The sequence below is a fragment of the Poecile atricapillus genome, chromosome 14, assembly GCF_030490865.1.
Source record: "Poecile atricapillus isolate bPoeAtr1 chromosome 14, bPoeAtr1.hap1, whole genome shotgun sequence".
Taxonomy (NCBI): Eukaryota; Metazoa; Chordata; class Aves; order Passeriformes; family Paridae; genus Poecile; species Poecile atricapillus.
The window spans coordinates 16,183,084-16,205,347 of NC_081262.1; the positions used below are offsets into that span (position 1 = coordinate 16,183,084).

The following is a 22,264-nucleotide window of genomic DNA, read 5'->3' on the forward strand; positions in this document are numbered from 1 at the left end:
GTGTGGTTTGGTTTGGTGAGATCCCTGTGCTGGGTTTGGTGAGATCCCCCTGCTGGGTTTGGTGAGATCCCTGTGTGTGGTTTGGTTTGGTGAGATCCCCGTGTGTGGTTTGGTGAGATCCCCGTGCTCAGTGTGGTGAGATCCCTGTGTGTGGTTTGGTGAGATCCCCGTGTGTGGTTTGGTGAGATCCCCGTGCTGGGTTTGGTTTGGTGAGATCCCCGTGCTGGGTTTGGTTTGGTGAGATCCCCCTGCAGAGCATCCTTTGCCTTCCGAGCCCGCAGCAAGCGCAGTGCAGCCCCTCCCTCCCTCCCTCCCTCCCTCCCTCCCTCCCTCCCTCCCTCCCTCCCTCCCTCCCTCCCTCCCTCCCTCCCTCCCTCCCTCCCTCCCTCCCTCCCTCCCTCCCTCCCTCCCTCCCTCCCTCCCTCCCTCCCTCCCTCCCTCCCTCCCTCCCTCCCTCCCTCCCTCCCTCCCTCCCTCCCTCCCTCCCTCCCTCCCTCCCTCCCTCCCTCCCTCCTTCCCCCCGAGGCCAGAGCAAGGGCTCGTCCTGCAGCCTCAAGGACACAATCACCAACCGGTGCATTACTCATGGGAGACCTTAGCACCCTCAAATCTCCGGGTTTTGGTATTTTTTTAAACCCCGCTGTAGAAAGTGAAGTATATTTTCACAAGTGTTCTCCGTTTATACAGCTTTAAGTGCCAGGTAGTGTTCCCAGAGGTCCAGGACAGGGCCACGCTCCCTCTGCTCCTCTTTCCCTTTTGGATGTTGCACACTGCATTCCGTTGATTTATTTTATTTTTTTCTTTTTTAAAAACATATCCAGTATTTAAACCACCAGAGGTTCTTTTGAAACTGTCCCAACAGAAGATGCTGTACATAGATTTTGCTACATGTTGTAACTTTCTGAAATAGTTAGAACTCCAATCCCTTTGGTATTTTTATGTGAATATTTTCAAAGAGCCAGAGCTCCTGGTGATATGATTTGATAATGGGACGATGTATATTCACAGTTCAGTCTCTTCCCAATGCCTATGTGCTATTCCTAAAATAAAGCTACTGCCTTCTGCCTCCTGAGTGCACAGACCTCTGTCTTCTGTCCAGAGCTGCTGCTGGTGATGGTGTGAGGAGTTCTGCCCTTGTCAGTACCCGACACCTGCAGGCTCTCACCTGCCTGGGCTGGGGCTGGTACAGAATCACTGCCTGGAGGAGCTTCCTGCACCACAGCATGCAGGCTGGAGGGATCAAAACGAGCAGCAAATTCTTAAAATAGTATGGATTTTTAACTCCAGCCTTCAGAAGAAAACATTTCGTGAACTGTGTGAGGCAGTGAATTGTTTCCCTCTGAACAAGAATTCTTGGCTGTGGTTGAGTTTATGTCCCGGGGTGGTTTATGGGGAGCAGCTCGCTGTCAGGTGCTGAGGTTTAGCTGGTTCACAGCAGCCTGCTCGAGCCCTGGAGGCTCCGTGCAGAGCCACCCACAGTGTCCCTCGTGTGTCCCCTTCCCTGGAGCTGCTGAAATCACCAGCACAGGATCCCCAGGGCTGCAGATTCCGTCACCTCCAGTGGTCCCATGCAACCTGAGCCATCCTGAAATTCCATTTGAAGTGCTCAGACTCCTCCTGCCCCCAGCCCCAGGGGTGGCTGTCACAGCTGCACTGCCATAAACCAGCAGGGAATGATCCAGAGCCTGCGTTCCCCACGTCCCACCCCACACTCACACCCTTCCCTGCACGCTCCTGTTCCCCTGGGCTCCCCTGGAAACTTTTTGGCAGACGTGAGGTAATTCCTGCCCGGAGCCGGCACCTTTGAGCCTCACACAGAATTCCTGCGTCAGCCCTGACCACGGGATCATCCTCACAGGAAAGCCTGTCCTTGGAAAGGAAATAACAGCTCGGGCAGCAGGCGGGGGCAGCGCAGGGAATGCAGCCACGGCTGCTCCTGCTCCATCCCCTGCCACACCCCGGGAAACCGTGGCCCTGAAAATCCCAGGTTACATTCCAAACCTCAGAGGATTTAGGGATTTCATTCTTTCCTGCAAGAGGAGAGGAAAAGAGCAGCTCGAGCACAGTCAGGGTCGATCACAGCCAGCCAAGTTTGGACCAGGCACCTCCAAGGTGAAGTGGAACCAGCAGGGAACCCTCCCTCCCAGTACCTTGATTGTGGCTTGAAGGAGCACGATCTGTAATTATTCTCCAGGTGCTACAAAAGATGCCAAAGGGACAAAGAAAGATCTCAGCTTCAGGCTGGAAGGGCTGGAAGTCAGGGGAGAAAAGGTGGCATAGATTGGGAGGCAGCACGAGGCACCTGGCCTTGAGGATCCAGCTTTAGGAAAATTTGGGGTTTCCAAATGGTAGCAGATCAAATGAACACATCTCCATTTGCAAGATTCAAGGAGTTACAGGTGTGTTCATCAGGGCTGTGGCTGGGAAACAAGGAGAGAAAATACAGACACCGATTTTTTATGGAATCGTCAAGTTTGCACTGGAAGAGACTTTGAAGATCATCCAACCCTAACCCCTGCCATGGGCAGGGACACCTTCCACTGTCCCAGGCTGCTCCAAGCCCTGTCCAGCCTGGCCTTGGACATTTCCAGGGATGGGCCAGCCCCAGCTGCTCTGGGCACCCTCCCAGGAAACAATTTATTCCCAATATCCCATCCAGCCCTGCCCCTGGCAGGTGAAAACACACCCTTAGCAGGTCACCTACAGTAAAATCCCTGTTGGAAACTTCAAGGCTGGGCCATGGTCAGGTTTGTGAGGTCACAGTGCCCATTCTCCATCCACCCCCAGGCTCACCTGCCCACCTGCCAGGGGATCTGTGCACCCCAGTTCCAGGGGTTCTGGAGCTGCCTCCTGCCACGCTCGCTGTGCCTGAGGTTCCTCTTCAGCATCACTCTCGGTGCGCTTTGGCCCTGGTGCTTTGTCAGGGTTTTCAGGGAGATGATGCTGAAGACAAAGCTTCAACTCATTCCCAGAGAGGGACTCGGTTCTGGGATTAACCTGCAGCCTCAGCAGCGTGTTCCAAATCCCATCCCACGGATGGATCCTGCGCTCTGGGAGGCTCAGGCACAAACACAGAGACAGGACCGGTTTGTCAGCTCCTCCCTGTGCCACGGGCTGTCAGCTCCAGAGGACATCAGCCCGGATTTTTTATTGTTCTGTGTCCCTTGTATAGCAGCACAGATTGCTTAAGAGAATGGCACTCCGTGGAGTTTGACCCGGGAGCCCTGATAGTGAAAATAATGCACTTCTCACCAGAGCCACGGGAGACCAAAAGAGTAACTTCGGTCAATTAGTTTAACTTTGACTATAAATATTCCTTCTCATTCCTTGTGACCCTGTTAACAGCTCCGCTGGCAAACCCCGATTCTCTGGCAATATTTAAGCTGCCTGTCAGTTGGCAGAGCCCTGCTGGTGCCCGGCGCGGGGAGCAGAATAAGACCCGGCTGAGCGCAGTAAGTTCCCTTTCAGCTTCTACCTCGGGAGCTCCGTCGGGTTCGGGGCTCTGCCGGGCTGCCCTGGGCCCCGGCGAGCCGCGGTGGCCGGAGGAGGTGGATGGAGCCGGGAATGCTTTAAAAACTGCCCCGAGGAGGCATTTGGAGCTCGGCGGTGCCCCGGCTTGCTCGGGAGCCACGTGTGCTGCATCCCCCGGCGCTGCTGATACACGGCCGGCTCCAGCAGCTTCATTCCCATGCCTCGGATGTTCCTTCCTCACAATCTCTGGCGAGGAAAGCGCCGCCGCCTGTGCCAGGCACCGGGGGACAGCGGGCCGTGAGCTGAATTCACAAAGCGGGCAAAATTTCCACTGGGCCCCGGCGGAGCCGGGATCCGGGAACCGGCGGCGCTCTCCCCCTCCGGGAGGAGCCGGAGCCGCAATCCGGGAATGGCCGTGCAGGGCACAGCAGGTGCTGCAGGGCTGTCCCCTGTCCGCACACCTTCCCGAGGGACAGGCACGGTGCGGCTGTGTCCAGCTGTGCCCAGCTGTGCCCCCTTTGTGCCCAGCTGTGCCCAGCTGTGCCCCGGGGTGTGTGCGGCTGCAGCTCCGGCCGTGCCGTGACCCGAGCTGGATTCGGGTGATCCCTGCGGGTCCCTCCCAGCTCAGGAGATTCCCCGGCTCTGTGGCCCCGCGGGTCCTGGGGTGGGAACTGTGCCGGGATGGGAGCAAACAGCGGTGCCAGGGGGCAGCTGGAGGTGTGGGAGGGGGGTGAGCAGCTTCCCCAGGCTGACATACCAGACCCTGTTTTTCCGTTCCTAGTCAGAGGTTAAGCGTGCCAGTAAAAACTCCACAGCAGCCAAGACACATTGGCCCTTAAAGAGGTGAGATAGCAGCGGTCTGGTCACCAGTGCCCCGCATCCCTGCCAGGCAGGAGCTCACCAGGGATCCAGGGGGTTTGGAAAGCTTGGAAAAGGCTCTGCCGAGGTGCTGAGTGTCCCCAGTCCCAGCCTGGTGCTGGGACCACTGTCCCCAAGCAGATCAGGGCTCTCTGCCGGCTCTGGCACCTCTGGCTGCAGTCAGGACACAGCTCCCAGCCGTGGGAAGCAGGTGCTGGGGTGGTTCCTGCCGCTGGAAGCTCCTCATTTATTGTCCAACCTTTGGTGAGCAGCTGAGCCGAGCCCAGTGGTGCTGCAGGACACGGGGCAGCTCCTGCATCCTGCAGCTCCTGCATCCCACAGCTCCTGCATCCCACAGCTCCTCCATCCTGCAGCTCCTCCATCCCGCAGCTCCTGCATCCTGCAGCTCCTGCATCCCGCAGCTCCTGCATCCCGCACCTCCTGCATCCTGCAGCTCCTGCATCCTGCAGCTCCTGCATCCTGGAGTTCCTCCACCCTGCAGCTCCTGCATCCCGCAGCTCCTCCATCCTTCAGCTCCTGCATCCTGCAGCTCCTGCATCCCGCAGCTCCTCCATCCTTCAGCTCCTGCATCCTGCAGCTCCTCCATCCTTCAGCTCCTCCATCCTGCAGCTCTGCTCTGCTGCTCTCCTGCTTCAGCAGCCCCACAGTGCCACCAGGGCAGGAGCGTGGCCAGGTCCCCAAGGCCACAGGTGAGCCGAGGGCAGGTCCAGCTGCGGCTCCACACCTGGACCAGGTGTGTTGTGAAACCCTGGGCCAGGAGGCTGCCCCGGCCCGGCTCTGGGAGCTCAGAGGAAGAACTTGTCGGACCGCTTGTCATCCGAGCGCCCGTGCCGCTGTCCCTGCCACACCTCCCGCAGCCCCTGGGCAGGGGCAGCCTATAAGGGTCCCCTCGGCAGGGCCAGAGAGGCCGAAGGACGGACGGGCAGAGGCACCGGCAGGGCCAGGGCGTGCGGGGACCCCGGGCTGGGGACCGCTCCTCTCGGGGGAAGCCTCTCCTCGGCTCAGCAGGGTAAGAGGAACGATCCCAACCCTGCTCCGTGCGGCTCTGGGGGATCCCTGGGGACCGGCTGCGGCCACTGCAGAGCCAGGGAGTGCCCGAGGTGGCCCCGGCCGCCGCTCACCTCCTGTCCTGCCCTCCCAGTGCGGCTGAGCTGAGGGAGGGAGGAAATGGGCAGGAACTGCATTAATTCAATCACCCGACCAACCTCCCTGCCTGGACTTTATCCTGCCCCTCCTGCCAAGGGCCAGCACCACGGGATGCTCCAGAGAGCCCTTCCAGGGATCCTACAGTGATGCCACCATCATCACCATCAGGGGTTTCTGGAGCAGAAATGGGGTTTTATATTCCTTGGTGACACGCTGCCAGTGTCTGTTGCTGATGAGGAGCAGGGGAGAGTTCCCTGGCTCAGGAGGAGACCCAAGCTCTGCACAGGGCTCGAGCTCTTGATGTGGCAAAGGAGGAAAATTCCAGCGCTGCTGGGGCTCCTCACGTGCCCTCACGTTCTGCTGGTGTGAGGGACACGTTCCTGGCTCCTCACTGGGGCCAGTCCTGCCACCCTGGGGCCCTCAGGCTGTAACCCCAGCTCTGCTCCTTCCCTCTGCCTGTTCCAGCTGTTTTCACCTTCTCTCTAACCCAGCAATTTCTCACCAGTGAGAAAATCACACAAGAAACCTCCAACCCACCTGGCCTGGCCACATCACAGCCAGGGGGTCGTGCCTGAGGGCAAAGAACAGAGACAGGAGCCTTCCCCAGAGCTCTGAGCAGCACCTCAGGACGCTGAAACCCTCAGAGAGCCATGGCCACCTCCCTGGGGCTTTCCCTGGCCACCCACCCATCCTTCCACAGGTGTGTCAGGAGTGCTCAGCCATGGATGTCACCAGCGTGCCCCCAGCCTCTGTGACCCCCTCGTGGGACGTGTTCCCCCAGCAGACCCTGCAGCCCGTGGACATCGCTGTGCTGGTGCTCTATTTCCTCTTCGTCCTGGCCGTGGGGCTCTGGGTGAGCAGACTCTGCTTTGTGTGTGCCCTGCTGGGCTGGGAAACGCGGCTGCCTCGGCCTCAGGTTGTTTTGCTCTGCCTGGAATCGGGCTGCTTTTATGGGGACTCAGCTGAACAAGTGCAGGGGGGAGTTTACAGGTCCTTCCCCCCTCCCCAGCCTGGGAAGTGTCCTCTGTGTCCCTGGGGAGGGCTGCCCAGGCCTGTGTCAGGAAGGTTTTGAGAACCCTTGTGAGGAAGAGGCTGTCTGAGTACAAAGTCTCGCTAACAATGATGTTTTGTTCCTTCAGGAAGGAATCGCTGTCCTATAAATCACCTGTGCCTGTCCACAGGGGTCCTGACAGCAGATTCCTTAAATTATTAACATGGTCTATATATAATTAAGGCAGAAGGACATCCTTGGGCATGGCTTTTGTGACAGCCTGGCTGTCAGCAGGCAGAGGGGAAGAGCTGCTGCCTTTGGATGTGGTGCACAGCTCTCAGGGCATTGCATGGATCATCTCTGGGGAAGGGGGGTCACACCTGCAATGCCCAGTGATCCTCCCGAGCCCTCCTGATGCCCAGGGATTCCACAGCTCTTGTCCAGAACCTCTTGCCTTCCTCTCTGCCCCGGAGCGATTGAGTTCGCTCACTGCACAAAACATTCCGAGGCGATGGAAAACTTTGTGAAACCGCAGTCCCCAGGGTGTCCCAGCAGCGAGTGTCCCTCAGGAGAGGTTTCTGTTCCAGCTGCTGGCAGCTCAGGGGCTGTGCTGGGGACATCTCTGGGTGAGGCTGACCCCTGTCCCCCTCTCTGTGCCCGCAGTCCATGTGGAAGACGCAGCGCAGCACTGTCAAAGGCTATTTCCTGGCCGGGGGACAGATGGCCTGGTGGCCTGTGAGTATCCCTGTCCTTCCCTGTCCCCCCCTGTCCTCTCCTGTCCCCCCCTGTCCCCTCCTGTCCCCCCCTGTCCTCCCCTGTCCCCCCCTTTCCCCCCCTGTCCCCCCTGCCCTGCAGCTGCACTGGCAGCCGCTCCTGCTCGGGCACAGCCGCCCCCTTCTCCAGACAGGAATAAACAGAAGTTCCTCCCGTGTTCTGCCAGCTTTGTATCGGTTTTTTGTCCCCGGATTTGAGATGCAGGGCGAGGCCCAGCCCAATGCCTCACAAAACCTGGCTGCTCCTGGAGATTTCCAGAATTCCCTGGGGTCCCCACCATGGACACAGCTTTGTGCTGAGCCTCTGCTGGCTGGGCTGGGCCCTCAATTGGTGCTGGTTCCTGACATTTCCACCTGTTCCCCCACCTCCCCTGCTCACCCACGAGAGATTGGATGCTTTGGAAGCAGGATAGTCCCAAACATGCCCACAAATTGGCAGTGAAAGGTGAAAGGAGCTGGAGAGAGGTGCCAAGGCCACTGAACCTGGAGGGAAGATGGGAAGGTGGCAGAGGCTGACAAGGATTTCATGTTCTCTGCAGTCAGGAGTGGGGGAACAGCTCCCCCGGGCTGAGAACGGTGCCCTGTGCCAGGGCCAGACCTGATTTCTCCCTTTCCCCAGGTGGGCGCATCCCTGTTTGCCAGCAACGTGGGCAGCGGGCACTTCATCGGCCTGGCTGGCTCGGGAGCTGCCTCGGGAATCGCTGCCACAGCCTACGAGTGGAATGTGAGTGAGGAGAGCAGGCTGGAGCCCCGCCCGAGCCTGCGGGGACACCAGGAGCCAGCCCCGGATCCTGGAGCTGCGCTGGGAGCCCCCAGCTGCTGGCACCCAGCTTCTCACCCCATCCCACCCCACCCAGCTTCTCACCCCATCCCATCCCATCCCACCCCACCCAGCATCCCACCCCACCTGAGCATCCCATCCCATCCCACTCAGCTTCTCACCCCACCCCACCTGAGCATCCCATCCCATCCCATCCCATCCCATCCCATCCCATCCCATCCCATCCCATCCCATCCCATCCCATCCCATCCCATCCCATCCCATCCCATCCCATCCCATCCCATCCCATCCCATCCCATCCCACCCCGGAGCACCGGGCTGAGCCTCCCGCCCTCGGTTCCCTTTGCAGGGGATGTTCTGTGTCCTGGTGCTGGCCTGGCTCTTCCTGCCCATCTACATTGCCTCGGGGGTAAGGGTGTGTGTGTCAGTGTGTGTGTCTGTGTGTCAGTGTGTCAGTGTGTGTATCTGTGTGTGTGTCTGTCAGTGTGTGTGTGTGTGTGCGTGTCTGTGTGTGCTCTGTGTGTGCCCTGTGTGTGTGTGTCCGTGTGCACTGTGTGTGTGTGTCTCTGTGTGTGTCTGTGTCTGTCTGTCTGTCTGTGTGTGTGTCTGTGTGTGTCTGTGTGTGTGTGTGTCTGTCTGTCTGTCTGTCTGTGTGTGTGTGTGTGTGTGCACTCTGTGTCTGTGTGTGTGTCAGTGTGTGTGTCTGTCTGTCTGTCTGTGTGTGTGTGTGTGTGTGTGTGTCTGTGTGTGTGTGTGTCTGTGTGTGTCTGTCTGTGTGTGTGTGTCTGTGTGTGTCTGTCTGTCTGTGTGTGTGTGTCTGTGTGTGTCTGTCTGTGTGTGTGCACTCTGTGTCTGTGTGTGCACTGTGTGTGTGTCAGTGTGTGTGTCTGTCTGTCTGTCTGTGTGTGTCTGTGTGTCCGAGGGGTGCTGAGCCCCTCGTGCTGCTGCTGCTGCCGTGGCTCAGAGCGCTGCCAGCCCCTGGCCATGAGCAGGGTCCCTCTGAGGAGGGGACGGAGACTCCCCAGTCAGAGCTCATGGGGAGCCCTGTGCCAGCATCACAGCAGAGCCAGCCCAGGGCAGCCCTGCTGCTCCTGACCCGCTGCAAACACCCCCAGAGCTCCACGGGGAGCCCCTGGCAGCGCTGGGAATGTCCCAGGGAATGTCCCAGGGGATGTCCCAGGGAATGTCCCAGGGGATGACCCAGGGGATGTCCCAGGGGATGTCCCAGGGGATGTCACAGGGGATGTCGCAGGGGATGTCGCAGGGGATGACCCAGGGGATGACCCAGGGGATGACCCAGGGGATGTCCCAGGGAATGTCCCAGGGGATGACCATGGGAATGTCGCAGGGAATGACCCAGGGGATGTCCCAGGGGATGTCCCAGGGAATGACCATGGGAATGTCGCAGGGAATGACCCAGGGAATGACCCAGGGGATGTCCCAGGGAATGTCCCAGGGAATGACCATGGGAATGTCCCAGGGAATGTCGCAGGGAATGACCCAGGGGATGACCCAGGGGATGTCGCAGGGAATGTCGCAGGGAATGTCACAGGGGATGTCCCAGGGAATGTCCCAGGGAATGACCATGGGAATGTCGCAGGGAATGTCCCAGGGGATGTCCCAGGGAATGTCCCAGAGGATGTCCCAGGGGATGTCCCAGGGGATGTCGCAGGGAATGTCGCAGGGAATGTCCCAGGGGATGTCCCAGGGAATGTCCCAGGGGATGTCCCAGGGGATGTCCCAGGGGATGTCCCAGGGGATGTCCCAGGGAATGACCCAGGGGATGTCCCAGGGGATGTCCCACCTTCCCTCCATGTCCCTCCACAGGTCACAACCATGCCGGAGTATTTGCGGAGACGTTTCGGAGGCAAAAGAATTCAGATATTCCTGGCCATGCTTTATTTGTTCATCTACATCTTCACCAAAATATCTGTAAGTCGTTAAAATAAAAAGGGGAAACTGTTTGGATTTACTTCCCTTTGGAAATCCGTGCTGAGCAGTGAGGATGAGAAATGTGAGGCTTTTCCTGGATGGCCAGAGAAAGGTTTGTGATCAAAACACCCAAGGAAGGATTTTTTTGAGAAGCTACACAAAAAGGAGCAGCTTCTTTTTATTTGCTCAGTTAGCAGCTGAATGCTCATCACAGCAGGAGGGGAAGCTGGTGGCTGAGCAATAGTCCATGGAAAGGTGGGGCTCCGAGGGTGGATGTTAGATTTTGCACCCCTGGCAGCTCCCCCAGTTTGCACATTTATTGCCTGTGCAGACAGCAGGTGCTGTTATGGCAGGATGGAGGAGCTGGGACGGGGTTAGAAGAAAATCCTTCATTCCTTTATTGCACCTGTTTGAATAAATAACTGGAGCAAGCCTTGCACAAGAGCAAGTGGCTGTTCATTAACCGGCAGCCAGGGCACGGAGCCGTGACAACACACGAGTCCCTGCTGGGGATTTTCCTGTGCACAGAGAGCCAGAGTGGGACACGGAGTCTGACCCTGCCTCTGAACCTCCCAAAAATGTTCACAAAGGCTTGGAGTGCCAGGACACGGGGAATGGCTTCCCAGTGCCAGGGGCAGGGATGGATGGGACATTGGGCAGGAATTGTTCCCTGGGAGGGACGTGAGGCACAGGGTGCCCCTGGATCCCTGGCAGTGCCCCAGGCCAGGCTGGACAGGGCTCAGGGCAGCCTGGGAGGGGTCCCATGGCAGGGGTGGGAATGGGATGGGCTTTAGGGTCCCTTCCCACCCCAGGACTGTGTGGAATGGATGCGATCCCGGGCTCAGCTTCTCTGGATCAGTGACCATGTGATGGAATCTCCGATAGTGCAGCTCCTGTGCTCAGGATGCTGTCACCTGCCTGTCACCCTTCCCCTGTCCTGCAGCTCTCCTGACCCCCAGCATTTTCACGTAGCTGCAGAGCTGGTTGGGCAGGGCTGGGCCCAGCCCTGGGGACACTTTTCCTGCTCTGTCCCTGTCCCCATGGCAGCAGGGACAGCTCCCGAGGGGAGCTGGGGCTGTGGCAGCTGGGGAGGGGGGGGGGTTTGCTGGGCAGATTCCCCAGTCCTGCCCAGCCCAGCTCCCCACCCTGGGGAAAGAGAGGAACTCACCTCACCCCAGAGCTGTGCACGCTCCCCTCCCGTGACAGCTGTGCTGTCCCCTCGCAGTGACAGCAGTGTGACACCCTGCAGTGACAGCAGTGTGACCCTGCAGTGACAGCAGTGTGACACCCTGCAGTGACAGCAGTGTGATCCTGCAGTGCCCAGCAGTGACCAGCAGTGTGATCACCTGCAGTGACAGCAGTGTGATTGATAACCTGCAGTGACCAGCAGTGTTATACCCTGCAGTGGTGACCAGCAATGTGACACCCTGCAGTGACAACAGTGTGATCCTGCAGTGCCCAGCAGTGTGATCACCTGCAGTGACCAGCAGTGTGATTGATAACCTGCAGTGCCCAGCAGTGCCCAGCAGTGATCACCTGCCTGAAGAACGCTCCTGGCCAGGGAGAGGCTGGGGCTGAGGGGCCACGAGCGCTTCCAAAGCAGGCTGGGCCAGTAAAGGGGTGGTTTTGATGCCCACTGGGGGTGGCTGTTCTGTTCTGCACAGTGTGGCTGTTCTGCAGTGTGGCTGTTCTGCAGTGTGACTGTTCTGTTCTGCACAGTGTGACTGTTCTGCACAGTGTGGCTGTTCTGTTCTGCAGTGTGACTGTTCTGCACAGTGTGGCTGTTCTGCAGTGTGACTGTGCTGTTCTGCACAGTGTGGCTGTTCTGCAGTGTGGCTGTTCTGCAGTGTGGCTGTTCTGTTCTGCAGTGTGACTGTTCTGCACAGTGTGGCTGTTCTGTTCTGCAGTGTGGCTGTTCTGCACAGTGTGGCTGTTCTGTTCTGCAGTGTGACTGTTCTGTTCTGCAGTGTGGCTGTTCTGCACAGTGTGGCTGTTCTGTTCTGCAGTGTGACTGTGCTGTTCTGCACAGTGTGACTGTTCTGCACAGTGTGGCTGTTCTGTTCTGCAGTGTGGCTGTTCTGCAGTGTGGCTGTTCTGCAGTGTGGCTGTTCTGCAGTGTGACTGTTCTGCAGTGTGACTGTGCTGTTCTGCACAGTGTGGCTGTTCTGCACAGTGTGGCTGTTCTGTTCTGCAGTGTGGCTGTTCTGTTCTGCACAGTGTGACTGTTCTGTTCTGCACAGTGTGGCTGTTCTGCACAGTGTGACTGTTCTGCAGTGTGACTGTGCTGTTCTGCACAGTGTGACTGTTCTGCACAGTGTGGCTGTTCTGCAGTGTGGCTGTTCTGCAGTGTGGCTGTTCTGTTCTGCACAGTGTGACTGTTCTGTTCTGCACAGTGTGGCTGTTCTGCACAGTGTGACTGTTCTGCAGTGTGACTGTGCTGTTCTGCAGGTGGACATGTACGCCGGGGCTCTGTTCATCCAGCAGGCGTTGCACTGGGACCTGTACATCGCTGTGGCCGGGCTGCTGGCCATCACTGCCGTGTACACCGTGTCTGGTGCGTGCTGGGGACACACCTGCCCTGCCCCTGTCCTGTCCCTGTCCTGTCCTTGACCCTGTCCTTGATCCTGTTTCTGTCCTTGACCCTTCCCTGCCCCTGTCCTTGTCCTTGACCCTGTCCTTGATCCTGTTTCTGTCCTTGACCCTGTCATTGACCCTGTCCTTGTCCTTGACCCTGTCATTGACCCTGTCCCTGTCCTGCCCTGTCCCTGTCCTGTCCTTGACCCTGTCCTTGATCCTGTTTCTGTCCTGTCCTTGACCCTGTCCCTGTCCTTGACGCTGTCCCTGTCCTGTCCTTGACACTGTCCTTGACCCTCCCCTGCCCCTGTCCCTGTCCTGCCCCTGTCCCTGTCCTTGACCCTGTCCTTGACCCTGTCCCTGTCCTTGATCCTGTTCCTGTCCTTGACCCTTCCCTGCCCCTGTCCTTGTCCTTGACCCTGTCATGGACCCTGTCATTGACCCTGTCCCTGTCCTGCCCTGTCCCTGTCCTGTCCTTGACCCTGTCCCCCCCTGTCCCTGCCCTGTCCCTGTCCCTGTCCTGTCCAGCCAGCTGAGACATTCAGGTGTCCCAGGCCAGGCTGGACAGGGCTGGAGCAGCCTGGGACAGTGGGAGGTGTCCCTGCCATGGCAGGGGTGGCACTGGAGGGGCTTTAAGGTCCTTTCCAACCCCACCATTCCAGGACTCTGTGATTTGTGCCATGCACTATGTCCTGCTGCCCCAGAGCCTGATTTTGCCATGAGTGTGGATATTGGGGTGGGAAAGAATTGAAATCTCACCTTTTTAGAAAAAATTGCCAGGGGAGAGTAAGTGAGGCCTCCTCAGAGGCCACCCCAGGTGGGTGCAGGTCTGCTCTGCCTTAAGGAGAAGCTCTGCCAAGGCATCCTCAGGGAACATTTCCCTGTTTTCCGGGGCTCTCCGGAGGTGTGAGGGATTTACACCACAAAGAGCCGTGTAATGCGGAAAGACTCCAGGCTTGGATGCCCTTTCAGGGCTTAGGAGTGGCCAAATGGAAAACAGCCACACAGAAATCCCAAACAAATAAAGGTTATTCCTTTCCCACTGCTCACCCCAGTGATGTAAAATCACAGTCCCTATTTTTTCCCCTCCTCCTTTCTCAGCTTGGGATTTGTTTTAGAGCTTTTCCATGTATTTCCTGTAGAACTACTTCTGCTTTTGGCTTCCAGTGACAAAATGGTGACTCATGGTAACTCAGATCCTGAGCAATTCCCGAGTGTCATTGGCCAAAGTTCCCCCCAGCAGGGACAGAACCCCCAGCCAGGCTCAGGGCTTGGCTTGTGCTGCTGGGCAAGAGCTCGAGCAAAGTGTGAAGTGCCCTGAGAGAACAAACCCAGCTCATCCCAGTTTGTGCCTCTCTGCTCTCCCAGGTGGCCTGGCAGCCGTGATCTACACTGATGCCCTGCAGACCCTCATCATGCTCATCGGGGCCGTGTCCCTCATGGTCTTCAGTGAGTTTTCCTGGCGGTTTGGCACTTCAGCTTTTGACAGAAGCCTCATCAAGTTAAATATTAGGGAGGAATCCTTCCCTGGGAGGGTGGGCAGGCCCTGGATCCCTGGCAGTGTCCCAGGCCAGGCTGGGATGGTGGGAGGTGTCCCTGCCATGGCAGGGCTGGCACTGGAGGGGCTTTAAGAGCCTTTCCAACCCACCCCAGGATTCTGTGATTCCACAGGAGAGGCAGCAGTGTCTGCTCCTCCCCAGCCCAGTGTGGGAAACAAGAGCTTCTGATTTTTAAGGAATCCTTGTGGAGCATCACCCGCAGTGACCCAGACTGGAATCAGAGTCCTGACCTGGGGGGATGCAGTAACAGCTTCTCATGACCCATTTCAGGTTTTATTGAAGTTGGTGGCCTTGAAGGTTTACAGGCAAAATACTTTGATGCCATTCCCAGCATCCGCAAGGAGAACAGCAGCTGTGGCCTGCCCAGGGAAGATGCTTTCCACATTTTCCGAGACCCTGTGAACTCTGACCTGCCCTGGCCAGGAGTCTTGGTGGGAATGACCATCCCATCCCTGTGGTACTGGTGCACAGACCAGGTGGGTCCTTCTTGTTCCTGTGCTTGGTTGAATCCGGTTACAAACCTGGGGGTTTCAGCCTCACCTGGACTGATTTTCTGAGGGGTATCATCAGGAAATTATTTTACTTTACCTTATCTTACCATCAGTAAAATCAGATGGTTAAATCCTAAAGAAGGAAAACTTGATATGCACAACTAAATCATCTCTGTGGAAAAAGGGGTGAGGATGTGTTTGTGTGTTAATCCCGGCCCATAAAGGAGCCCTTTGTTTGTTTGTTTGTTTGCTTTTGAACTTAATCCTTTCATTCCTCGTGAACCACCTGTGAATTTCTCCTTTCACCTTTCCCTCCAAGTGCCAGCATCAGAGGCAGGGATCAAACACCTCCTGCTGTTCCAGCTGTGCTCCTGCTCTCTTATTTAACTCTGTCTGTCTCGGGCTCTGTCCTGCTCCTTGGCCAGGCTTCCCCGCAGGGTCAGGGAAGTCCTCAGTGCAGGAAGAACAGGAGATCCTGGCCATGGGGAGGTGAGGGTCAGGCCCTGCAGAAGAACAGGAGATCCTGGCCATGGGGAGGTGAGGGTCAGGCCCTGCAGAAGAACAGGAGATCCTGGCCATGGGGAGGTGAGGGTCAGGCCCTGCAGGAGAACAGATCCTGGCCATGGGGAGGTGAGGGTCAGGCCCTGCAGGAGAACAGAAGATCCTGGCCATGGGGAGGTGAGGGTCAGGTCCTGCAGAAGAACAGAAGATCCTGGCCATGGGGAGGTGAGGGTCAAGCTCTGCAGAAGAACAGGAGATCCTGGCCATGGGGAGGTGAGGGTCAGGCCCTGCAGGAGAACAGATCCTGGCCATGGGGAGGTGAGGGTCAGGCTCTGCAGGAGAACAGATCCTGGCCATGGGGAGGTGAGGGTCAGGCCCTGCAGCAGGGTCCTGCCAGGCTCAGCTGGAGTGGCACAGGCAGTGCCATTCTGAAAGGAGCCAGGATCCAAAGCAGCAGCTCCAGAGGCACAGCCAAGCTCTGTGATCACTCTCTGAGACTTCCAGAGTTCAGTGGAGATCAAAGTTGGGATCGCTCCATCCCCGCCAGCTCCTGCTGCTGGCAGCCAACCAAAGCCATTCCTTCATTCCTAGGTCATTGTTCAGAGGTCCCTCGCTGCCAAAAACCTCTCCCACGCCAAAGGAGGCTCCTTGATGACCTCCTACTTGAAGATTTTGCCCCTCTTTATGATGGTAATGCCAGGCATGATCAGCCGGGTTCTCTTCCCAGGTAAGTGCTGAGGGAGAGATCTCTTCCCTCCCTCTGGCTGAGCCAACTCCACACAGCTGGAGAAGCCTTTCCTCAACAAGTCCAGAGGTTCCAATGCACCAAATGCCCAACACATGAAGAAATCTTCTTCCAGTTAGGAGCTGGAGGGTGCAGCTGCTCCCAGAGCAGCCCCAGGCACCGCTGTGCTGACACAGCCCTGGGACATTTGCTGGAACCCCCCAGGCTCTCCAGAGTTTCCCTCAGAAGGCAATTTACAACATTCAGCAGAGGAACTTGTTGAGAGACACTGCTGTGCTGTGCCTGGGAATGCTGCCTCTCACTCCCCACTGCTTCTTGCAGATCTGGTGGCTTGTGCAGACCCGGAAATTTGCCAAAAAATCTGTGGCAACCCCTCTGGCTGTTCTGATATTGCTTATCCCAAGCTGGTGTTGGAGCTCCTGCCTGTAGGTAAGAGCCCGGTGATGCTTCTGGCCCTGGTGGGGCTGGCATGTGGCAGCTGGGAGGGAAGTTAGAGAGGAAAATAACCTGGAACTGTCATTTACTGGGGTTTGTGTAGGACAAACCCATCACTGTCATTTTAAATTGGAGTTCAAAACAGTTTTAAAAGTCTGTTCTAGCCCACAGAAGACCTTGAGGCCACCCTGCAGCGTTTCTCAGGGTGCCTCTGCTTCTCATTCACAGGACTCAGGGGCCTGATGATGTCAGTGATGATCGCAGCCCTCATGTCCTCCCTGACTTCCATCTTCAACAGCGCCAGCACCATTTTCACCATGGACCTGTGGAAACACTTCCGTCCCCGCTGCTCCGAGTGGGAGCTGATGATCGTGGGCAGGTGGGGAGAGCTGGGCTGAGCTGGGCTGAGCTGGCTGCCAGACACACATCTGGGCACAGCTGCTGGGTGCCAGACACACATCTGGGCACAGCTGCTGGGCTGAGCTGGGCTGAGCTGGCTGCCAGACACACATCTGGGCACAGCTGCTGAGCTGAGCTGGGTGCCAGACACACATCTGGGCACAGCTGCTGAGCTGGGTCAGAGCTGGGTGCCAGACACACATCTGGGCACAGCTGCAGGGCTGAGCTGGGACAGAGCTGGGTGCCAGACACACATCTGGGCACAGCTGCCGGGGTGAGCTGGGTCAGAGCTGGCTGCCAGACACACATCTGGGCACAGCTGCTGGGTGCCAGACACACATCTGGGCACAGCTGCTGAGCTGAGCTGGGTGCCAGACACACATCTGGGCACAGCTGCTGAGCTGGGTCAGAGCTGGCTGCCAGACACACATCTGGGCACAGCTGCTGGGCTGAGCTGGGTGCCAGACACACATCTGGGCACAGCTGCTGGGCTGAGCTGGGTGCCAGACACACATCTGGGCACAGCTGCTGGGCTGAGCTGGGACAGAGCTGGGTGCCAGACACACATCTGGGCACAGCTGCTGGGCTGAGCTGGGTCAGAGCTGGGTGCCAGACACACATCTGGGCACAGCTGCTGGGCTGAGCTGGGTGCCAGACACACATCTGGGCACAGCTGCTGGGCTGAGCTGGGACAGAGCTGGGTGCCAGACACACATCTGGGCACAGCTGCTGGGCTGAGCTGGGTGCCAGACACACATCTGGGCACAGCTGCTGGGCTGAGCTGGGTCAGAGCTGGCTGCCGGACACACATCTGGGCACAGCTGCTGGGTGCCAGACACACATCTGGGCACAGCTGCTGGGCTGAGCTGGGTCAGAGCTGGCTGCCAGACACACATCTGGGCACAGCTGCTGGGGTGACCCTGCACAGGCTTGGGCAGCACTGCAGCTTCAGGGCTGTGGGACACCTTGGCCACGCTGAGCAACGGGAAAAGCAGGGCCTGAGCTCACAGGAATGGCCCCTGTGTCTCCCCCAGGGTGTTTGTGCTGCTGCTCACCGTGGTGTCCATCCTGTGGATCCCCCTGGTGCAGGCTGGCCAGGGCGGGCAGCTCTTCATCTACATCCAGTCCATCAGCTCCTACCTGCAGCCGCCCGTGGCCATGGTGTTCATCCTGGGCTGCTTCTGGAGGAGAGCCAACGAGAAGGTACCAAGCACCGGCCCCAGAGCAGCCCCACGCCCTGCCTGGCTGCTGCTCCAGCACAAATCCCCTTCCTCACATCCCAGGGAGCCTTCTGGGGGCTGCTGCTGGGGCTGCTGCTGGGCGCCGTGCGCCTGGTGCTGGATTTCATCTACCCCGAGCCGCAGTGCGGGGAGCCCGACGGCCGGCCCGGCGTGCTCAAGTACATGCACTACCTCTACTTCTCCATGGTGCTGGCAGCCGTGTCCACCCTCACCGTGCTCGTGGTCAGCGTGGCCACCGAGCCCCCGGCCCCTGAAATGGTGCGTCACCCTCTGCTCCCCGAGCCCTGAACGCTCCCCACGCTGCATCCCCGGCAGAGATCAGCTGGAGATGCAAACCTCTGTTCACTCTTGATTTATGGTCACACCTGTGAGCTCTCCTCTGCTCCAGCACCTCTGCTGCTGTTTCTGACTCGGGGCCCATAAATCCCACCCTGGACACTGGCCAACAGTAGATTCTGCCAAGAGCTGTTGTTAAGTTCAAGTGTGTGTGTTTCATCCATCACAAATTAGCCTTTTCCCCTCTATTTTCCAAGAAATTCCACCTTTACCAACTCTCTTACTAACTTAGCGAGGAAACATTTTTACTCACAGAAAGAGAAACCCAGGGCAGAGAGCAGCTCTCCTCTGGCCCAGGTTTGTGCCAGTTTGACTGTTTTCTGTACATGTGCTGGTGCTGAGGCTGCAGGAAGGCACTGAGAGCAGACAGGAGGGGCAGGGGGGCTTCAGAGCTCACACAGCAGCACATCCTCTTGCTTCAGGACAGGAGTAACCCTGAACTCAGAAATCCCCAGCAAGGAGATGCCCAGAGGTGTGTGATCAGTCCTGAGTTCACCTGCCCTCCCTTGTAACCATTTTCCTCATCTCCAACCTGAATCTTTCCAGCTTTGCGTGGTGCTCATCCCTCTCTATCCACACTGCCATTGAGAACATCCCTCTGTAATGAGTCTTTTAGATATTTGAAGGACAAACCTCCTATTTCCCACCTGTTGTCTCTTCTCTCAGCACCCCCACTTCAAGCCAGCCCTCCCTGGCCAGAGTTTCTGTTCTTTTTGCTCTTTGCTGACCTGTCTGCACCCAGGGATGGCTGCACAGCGAGCTGTCCCCTCGCTACAGCCCCTGCACAGCGAGCTGTCCCCTCGCTACAGCCCCTGCACAGCGAGCTGTCCCCTCACTACAGCCCCTGCACGCTCATCCTGGCGTGGAGGATGAGCAGCTTTGGCTGCTACAAACCCACAGAGGCTCCTGGGCTGCTCCCTGTGCCTGTCCCGGGGCAGGAGGGGGCATTTTGGCTGCTCCCTGTGCCTGTCCCGGGGCAGGAGGGGACATTTTGGCTGCTCCCTGTGCCTGTCCCGGGGCAGGAGGGGGCATTTTGGCTGCTCCCTGTGCCTGTCCCGGGGCAGGAGGGGGCATTTTGGCCGAGGCAGTTTCCTCACCATCGCTCTTCATCATCAGATAAGCCGTCTCACCTGGTTCACCCGTGGGGACCCTCTGCCCAAGCAGGAGCTGGCAGCCAAGGACCCGGCCACGCTGCAGCTGGAGCTGAGCCCTGCTCCTGACAATTGTTCAGATGATAACAAATGTAAGTGTTTGTGCTCAGTAACCCCCCCACCTCACAGCCCCTGGCATTCCTGATGTCCTGGAAGAGAAGGAATGTTAGGAATTCTGGAATTCTGTAGCTTCAGGGTGTGCTGAAAGAATGATAGAATTAAAGAACAGAGAAAATGCTGAGTTGGGAGGGACCCACAGGGATCAGCCAGTCCCACCCCAGGCCCTGCCCAGACCCCCAACATCCCACCCTGGCACCCCTGGAGCTCTGGCAGCCTCGGGGCTGTGCCCATTCTCTGGGGAGCCTGGGCAGTGCCAGCACCTCTGGGGGAAGAACCTTTCCCTAAATCCAGCCTGAGCCTGCCCTGCCCAGCTCCAGCCCTTCCCTGGGTGCTGTCCCTCAGGAGGAGCTGCAGAGCACAGTGAGGTCTGACCTCCATCTCCTCTTGTCAGGGAGAAAAAGGCTTTACCTGATGTTCTACCCAAGCAGGGGTTCGGTTTCTTTTCCAGCTCTCTCTGGCATTACAAAAGCTTGAAACAAAGGAGCTGCACGGGATGCAGAGCCACGGCCACTGTCCCGTGGCACCTGCTGCCAGGACTGGCTGGGACAGGGAGGGTGGAGGAAAACACAATAACCTCGATGAAATTCCCTTTTCTGTGCTCTCTGCTCGGCTCTAGCAGCAGGGAGAACCCAAAACCCTGGGCTGAGCTCTTGGCAGATGAGTGGAGGAGGATGTGCATTTTTTAAAGCTTGTACTTGGCACTGGCTCCAGCCCTGTGCATTCTGCAGCGATGATTCTCAGCCCTTGTTTGTGCCAGGCTCAGGGCCCTGTTTATGAAACGCTGCAGCTTTTGCTGCATGTTCCTTTGATCTGTAACAAGCTGCTGTGAGTTAATGAGTTACACTGCAGCTCTCCTGCTGCTGGGGTGTCCCACACTTGCTGGACACGAGCATTGCCAGAGTTCAGTGATGTGTGTCCCAGGCACTGGGAATGTCCAGTTCAGAGGTGTGGCAGGGATGGACCAGAGCAGCCCTGGCTGGGGAAGCTGAGGGCACCGAGCAGCCACAGCTCAGACTTGAGCTTTGGTTCATCGTTACCATGGATTGAAACGCTGGGAAGAGCAGGAGCTGAGCTCAGAGCTGCAGGGAGGATGGAACTGGTGCTGCTGGCTGCAGGGCTCCAGTGCAGCGTTCAGACACCCCAGGCACTCCTGCCTCGGCTGCCTCACCCCTCCCGACTCTCGTTGCAGGCGCGGCCGAGGCCAAGGGCAGCTCGAAGCTGCTGAGCACCTTCCTGTGGCTCTGTGGGATGGAGAGCAGGCAGGAGGGTGCTGAGAACGTGCCCAAAGCAGAGCCCCTGCCCGTGGCTTCCCTGGAGGAGAAACCACTGGTGAAACACATCCTGAACATCAACCTGCTGCTGTGTGTGTGTGCTGGAGTCTTCCTCTGGGCATACTTCGCATAGCCAGGGGGATGCCACCCCATACTACATCAACTAATCCTAATTGGTGTAAATATTAATGATTAGCAGAGGGTTAGTGTCATTCCTAATGCTTTCTAAATTTTATTTCTTTATTTAAGACATTTTAAAGACATAATATTTTCCTTATTTCTAATGGGGGCCTGGCTGTGCCTAGGGCCGAGCACTTGGCACTGGCACCGTCAGACCCTGCCTGGCACCAACCAGCTGAGGAAGGTTGGTTTGGTTATTTTAAATATTTAATTTTGCTCTTTGGCCTCAGAGCACTGCCTGGAACTCAGGAAGCCTGGATTCTCCTCCTATTTATGCCTCTATAACCAGCTACAACCACTTGGGTCCCCTTTGGTTCAGCTCCTCTGGCCTGGAGGGACAAGTGACACCTCGAGTGGCTGGAGCAGAGCCAGGGGCTGCTGTCTGGGCTCTGCTGTGCCCCTGGCTCTGCTGTGCCCGTTCAGCTCCTTCCCCGTGTGCAGCGAGTGCTGCTGGGCCTGTCTGGGAGCTCTGGCTGAGTTCCCACCACTGACACTCCAATGGCAACACCAACACCAGCACCCAGCCTGGAAACTGCCCCAAAACTGCTGCTGGAGGCAGCTGAAGGACCTAAAGCAGCCAAAGGCTGCCAGGGCAGAGGTGGCCAGGGGCAGCCCCTCATGGCCTGGGCACCCAGAGCTGTTCTGGGAGCGCCTCAGTGGAGAACCTGGGGCTGGGGCCATCCCTGGGGCCTCGTGCAGCTGCAGAGAAACATTAAAGAGTGAGAGCTGCTCCCTGCCTGCCTGGACTCTGTGGGGATGGGAGGGCTACCATGACCTCTGGGACCCACACCCACGATGGGAGGCTCCTCCTGGAGCCCCTCACTCCCTGCACAGCCTGCTCCCCCTCCCCAGGATCCAGAAATACTGCAGGGTCCCAGCAAACCCCACCCCACAACTGACAACAACACCTGAACACCTGCAGCAGTCCACAGAAACAGAAAATAACTCTTGTTAAACCATAAAAAGGGAATTGGCACCTGGGGATCCTTCCTGAGCACGTGAAGCACTGTTGGAAAGCCTGGGGGAGAGAGGCACGGCACAGTTTGGGGGATAAACATGGAAATCAGTCACAGGACGAGTCTGTGGCTCACCAAACTCAATTTAGAGTTACAAAGGTTTATTACAGGGCTGGTGTGGTGACAGAGGAAGGTCCCAAAGTGCTCCCACTGAAGTCCTTCAGGGAAAACCAAGCTGAGCAGCCGGTGACTCCAAGCTGCACAGTCCAGGGGATCGCTGTGACCTTCAGGCCCCAGTGGAAGCAACGAAACGAGAATAAAGATGCCTTAAG

The 22,264-nt window shown here is 57.8% G+C and overlaps 2 protein-coding genes across 4 annotated transcripts; one reads left to right on the plus strand and one right to left on the minus strand.

The window, feature by feature from the left end:
• Positions 1–573: 573 nt before the first annotated feature.
• On the minus strand, positions 574–6,186 carry LOC131584648 (uncharacterized). Its single transcript, XM_058849987.1, has 3 exons — positions 6,183–6,186; positions 2,802–4,248; positions 574–2,197 (listed from the first exon to the last, which is right to left on the minus strand). The coding sequence occupies exons 1-2, from the start codon at positions 6,184–6,186 to the stop codon at positions 3,305–3,307; spliced, it is 948 nt and encodes a 315-aa protein (XP_058705970.1). The 3' UTR covers positions 574–2,197; positions 2,802–3,304.
• On the plus strand, positions 5,936–21,881 carry SLC5A11 (solute carrier family 5 member 11). 3 transcript variants are annotated; one of them, XR_009278737.1, is made up of 16 exons: positions 5,940–6,349; positions 7,151–7,222; positions 7,880–7,984; positions 8,391–8,450; positions 9,869–9,973; positions 12,422–12,527; positions 13,916–13,996; positions 14,377–14,582; positions 15,690–15,825; positions 16,165–16,272; positions 16,507–16,657; positions 17,712–17,880; positions 17,961–18,176; positions 19,371–19,497; positions 20,715–20,998; positions 21,207–21,881. XR_009278737.1 is itself a non-coding variant. In XM_058849401.1 (15 exons), the coding sequence occupies exons 1-15, from the start codon at positions 6,218–6,220 to the stop codon at positions 20,927–20,929; spliced, it is 1,989 nt and encodes a 662-aa protein (XP_058705384.1). In that variant the 5' UTR covers positions 5,941–6,217; the 3' UTR covers positions 20,930–21,881. The 3 variants fall into 3 exon arrangements, 2 of the variants coding, with proteins under 2 accessions (XP_058705385.1, XP_058705384.1); XM_058849401.1 differs by having other exon boundaries at positions 5,941–6,349; positions 20,715–21,881; XM_058849402.1 differs by lacking the exon at positions 7,880–7,984 and having other exon boundaries at positions 5,936–6,349; positions 20,715–21,881.
• The last annotated feature ends 383 nt before the right edge of the window (positions 21,882–22,264 follow it).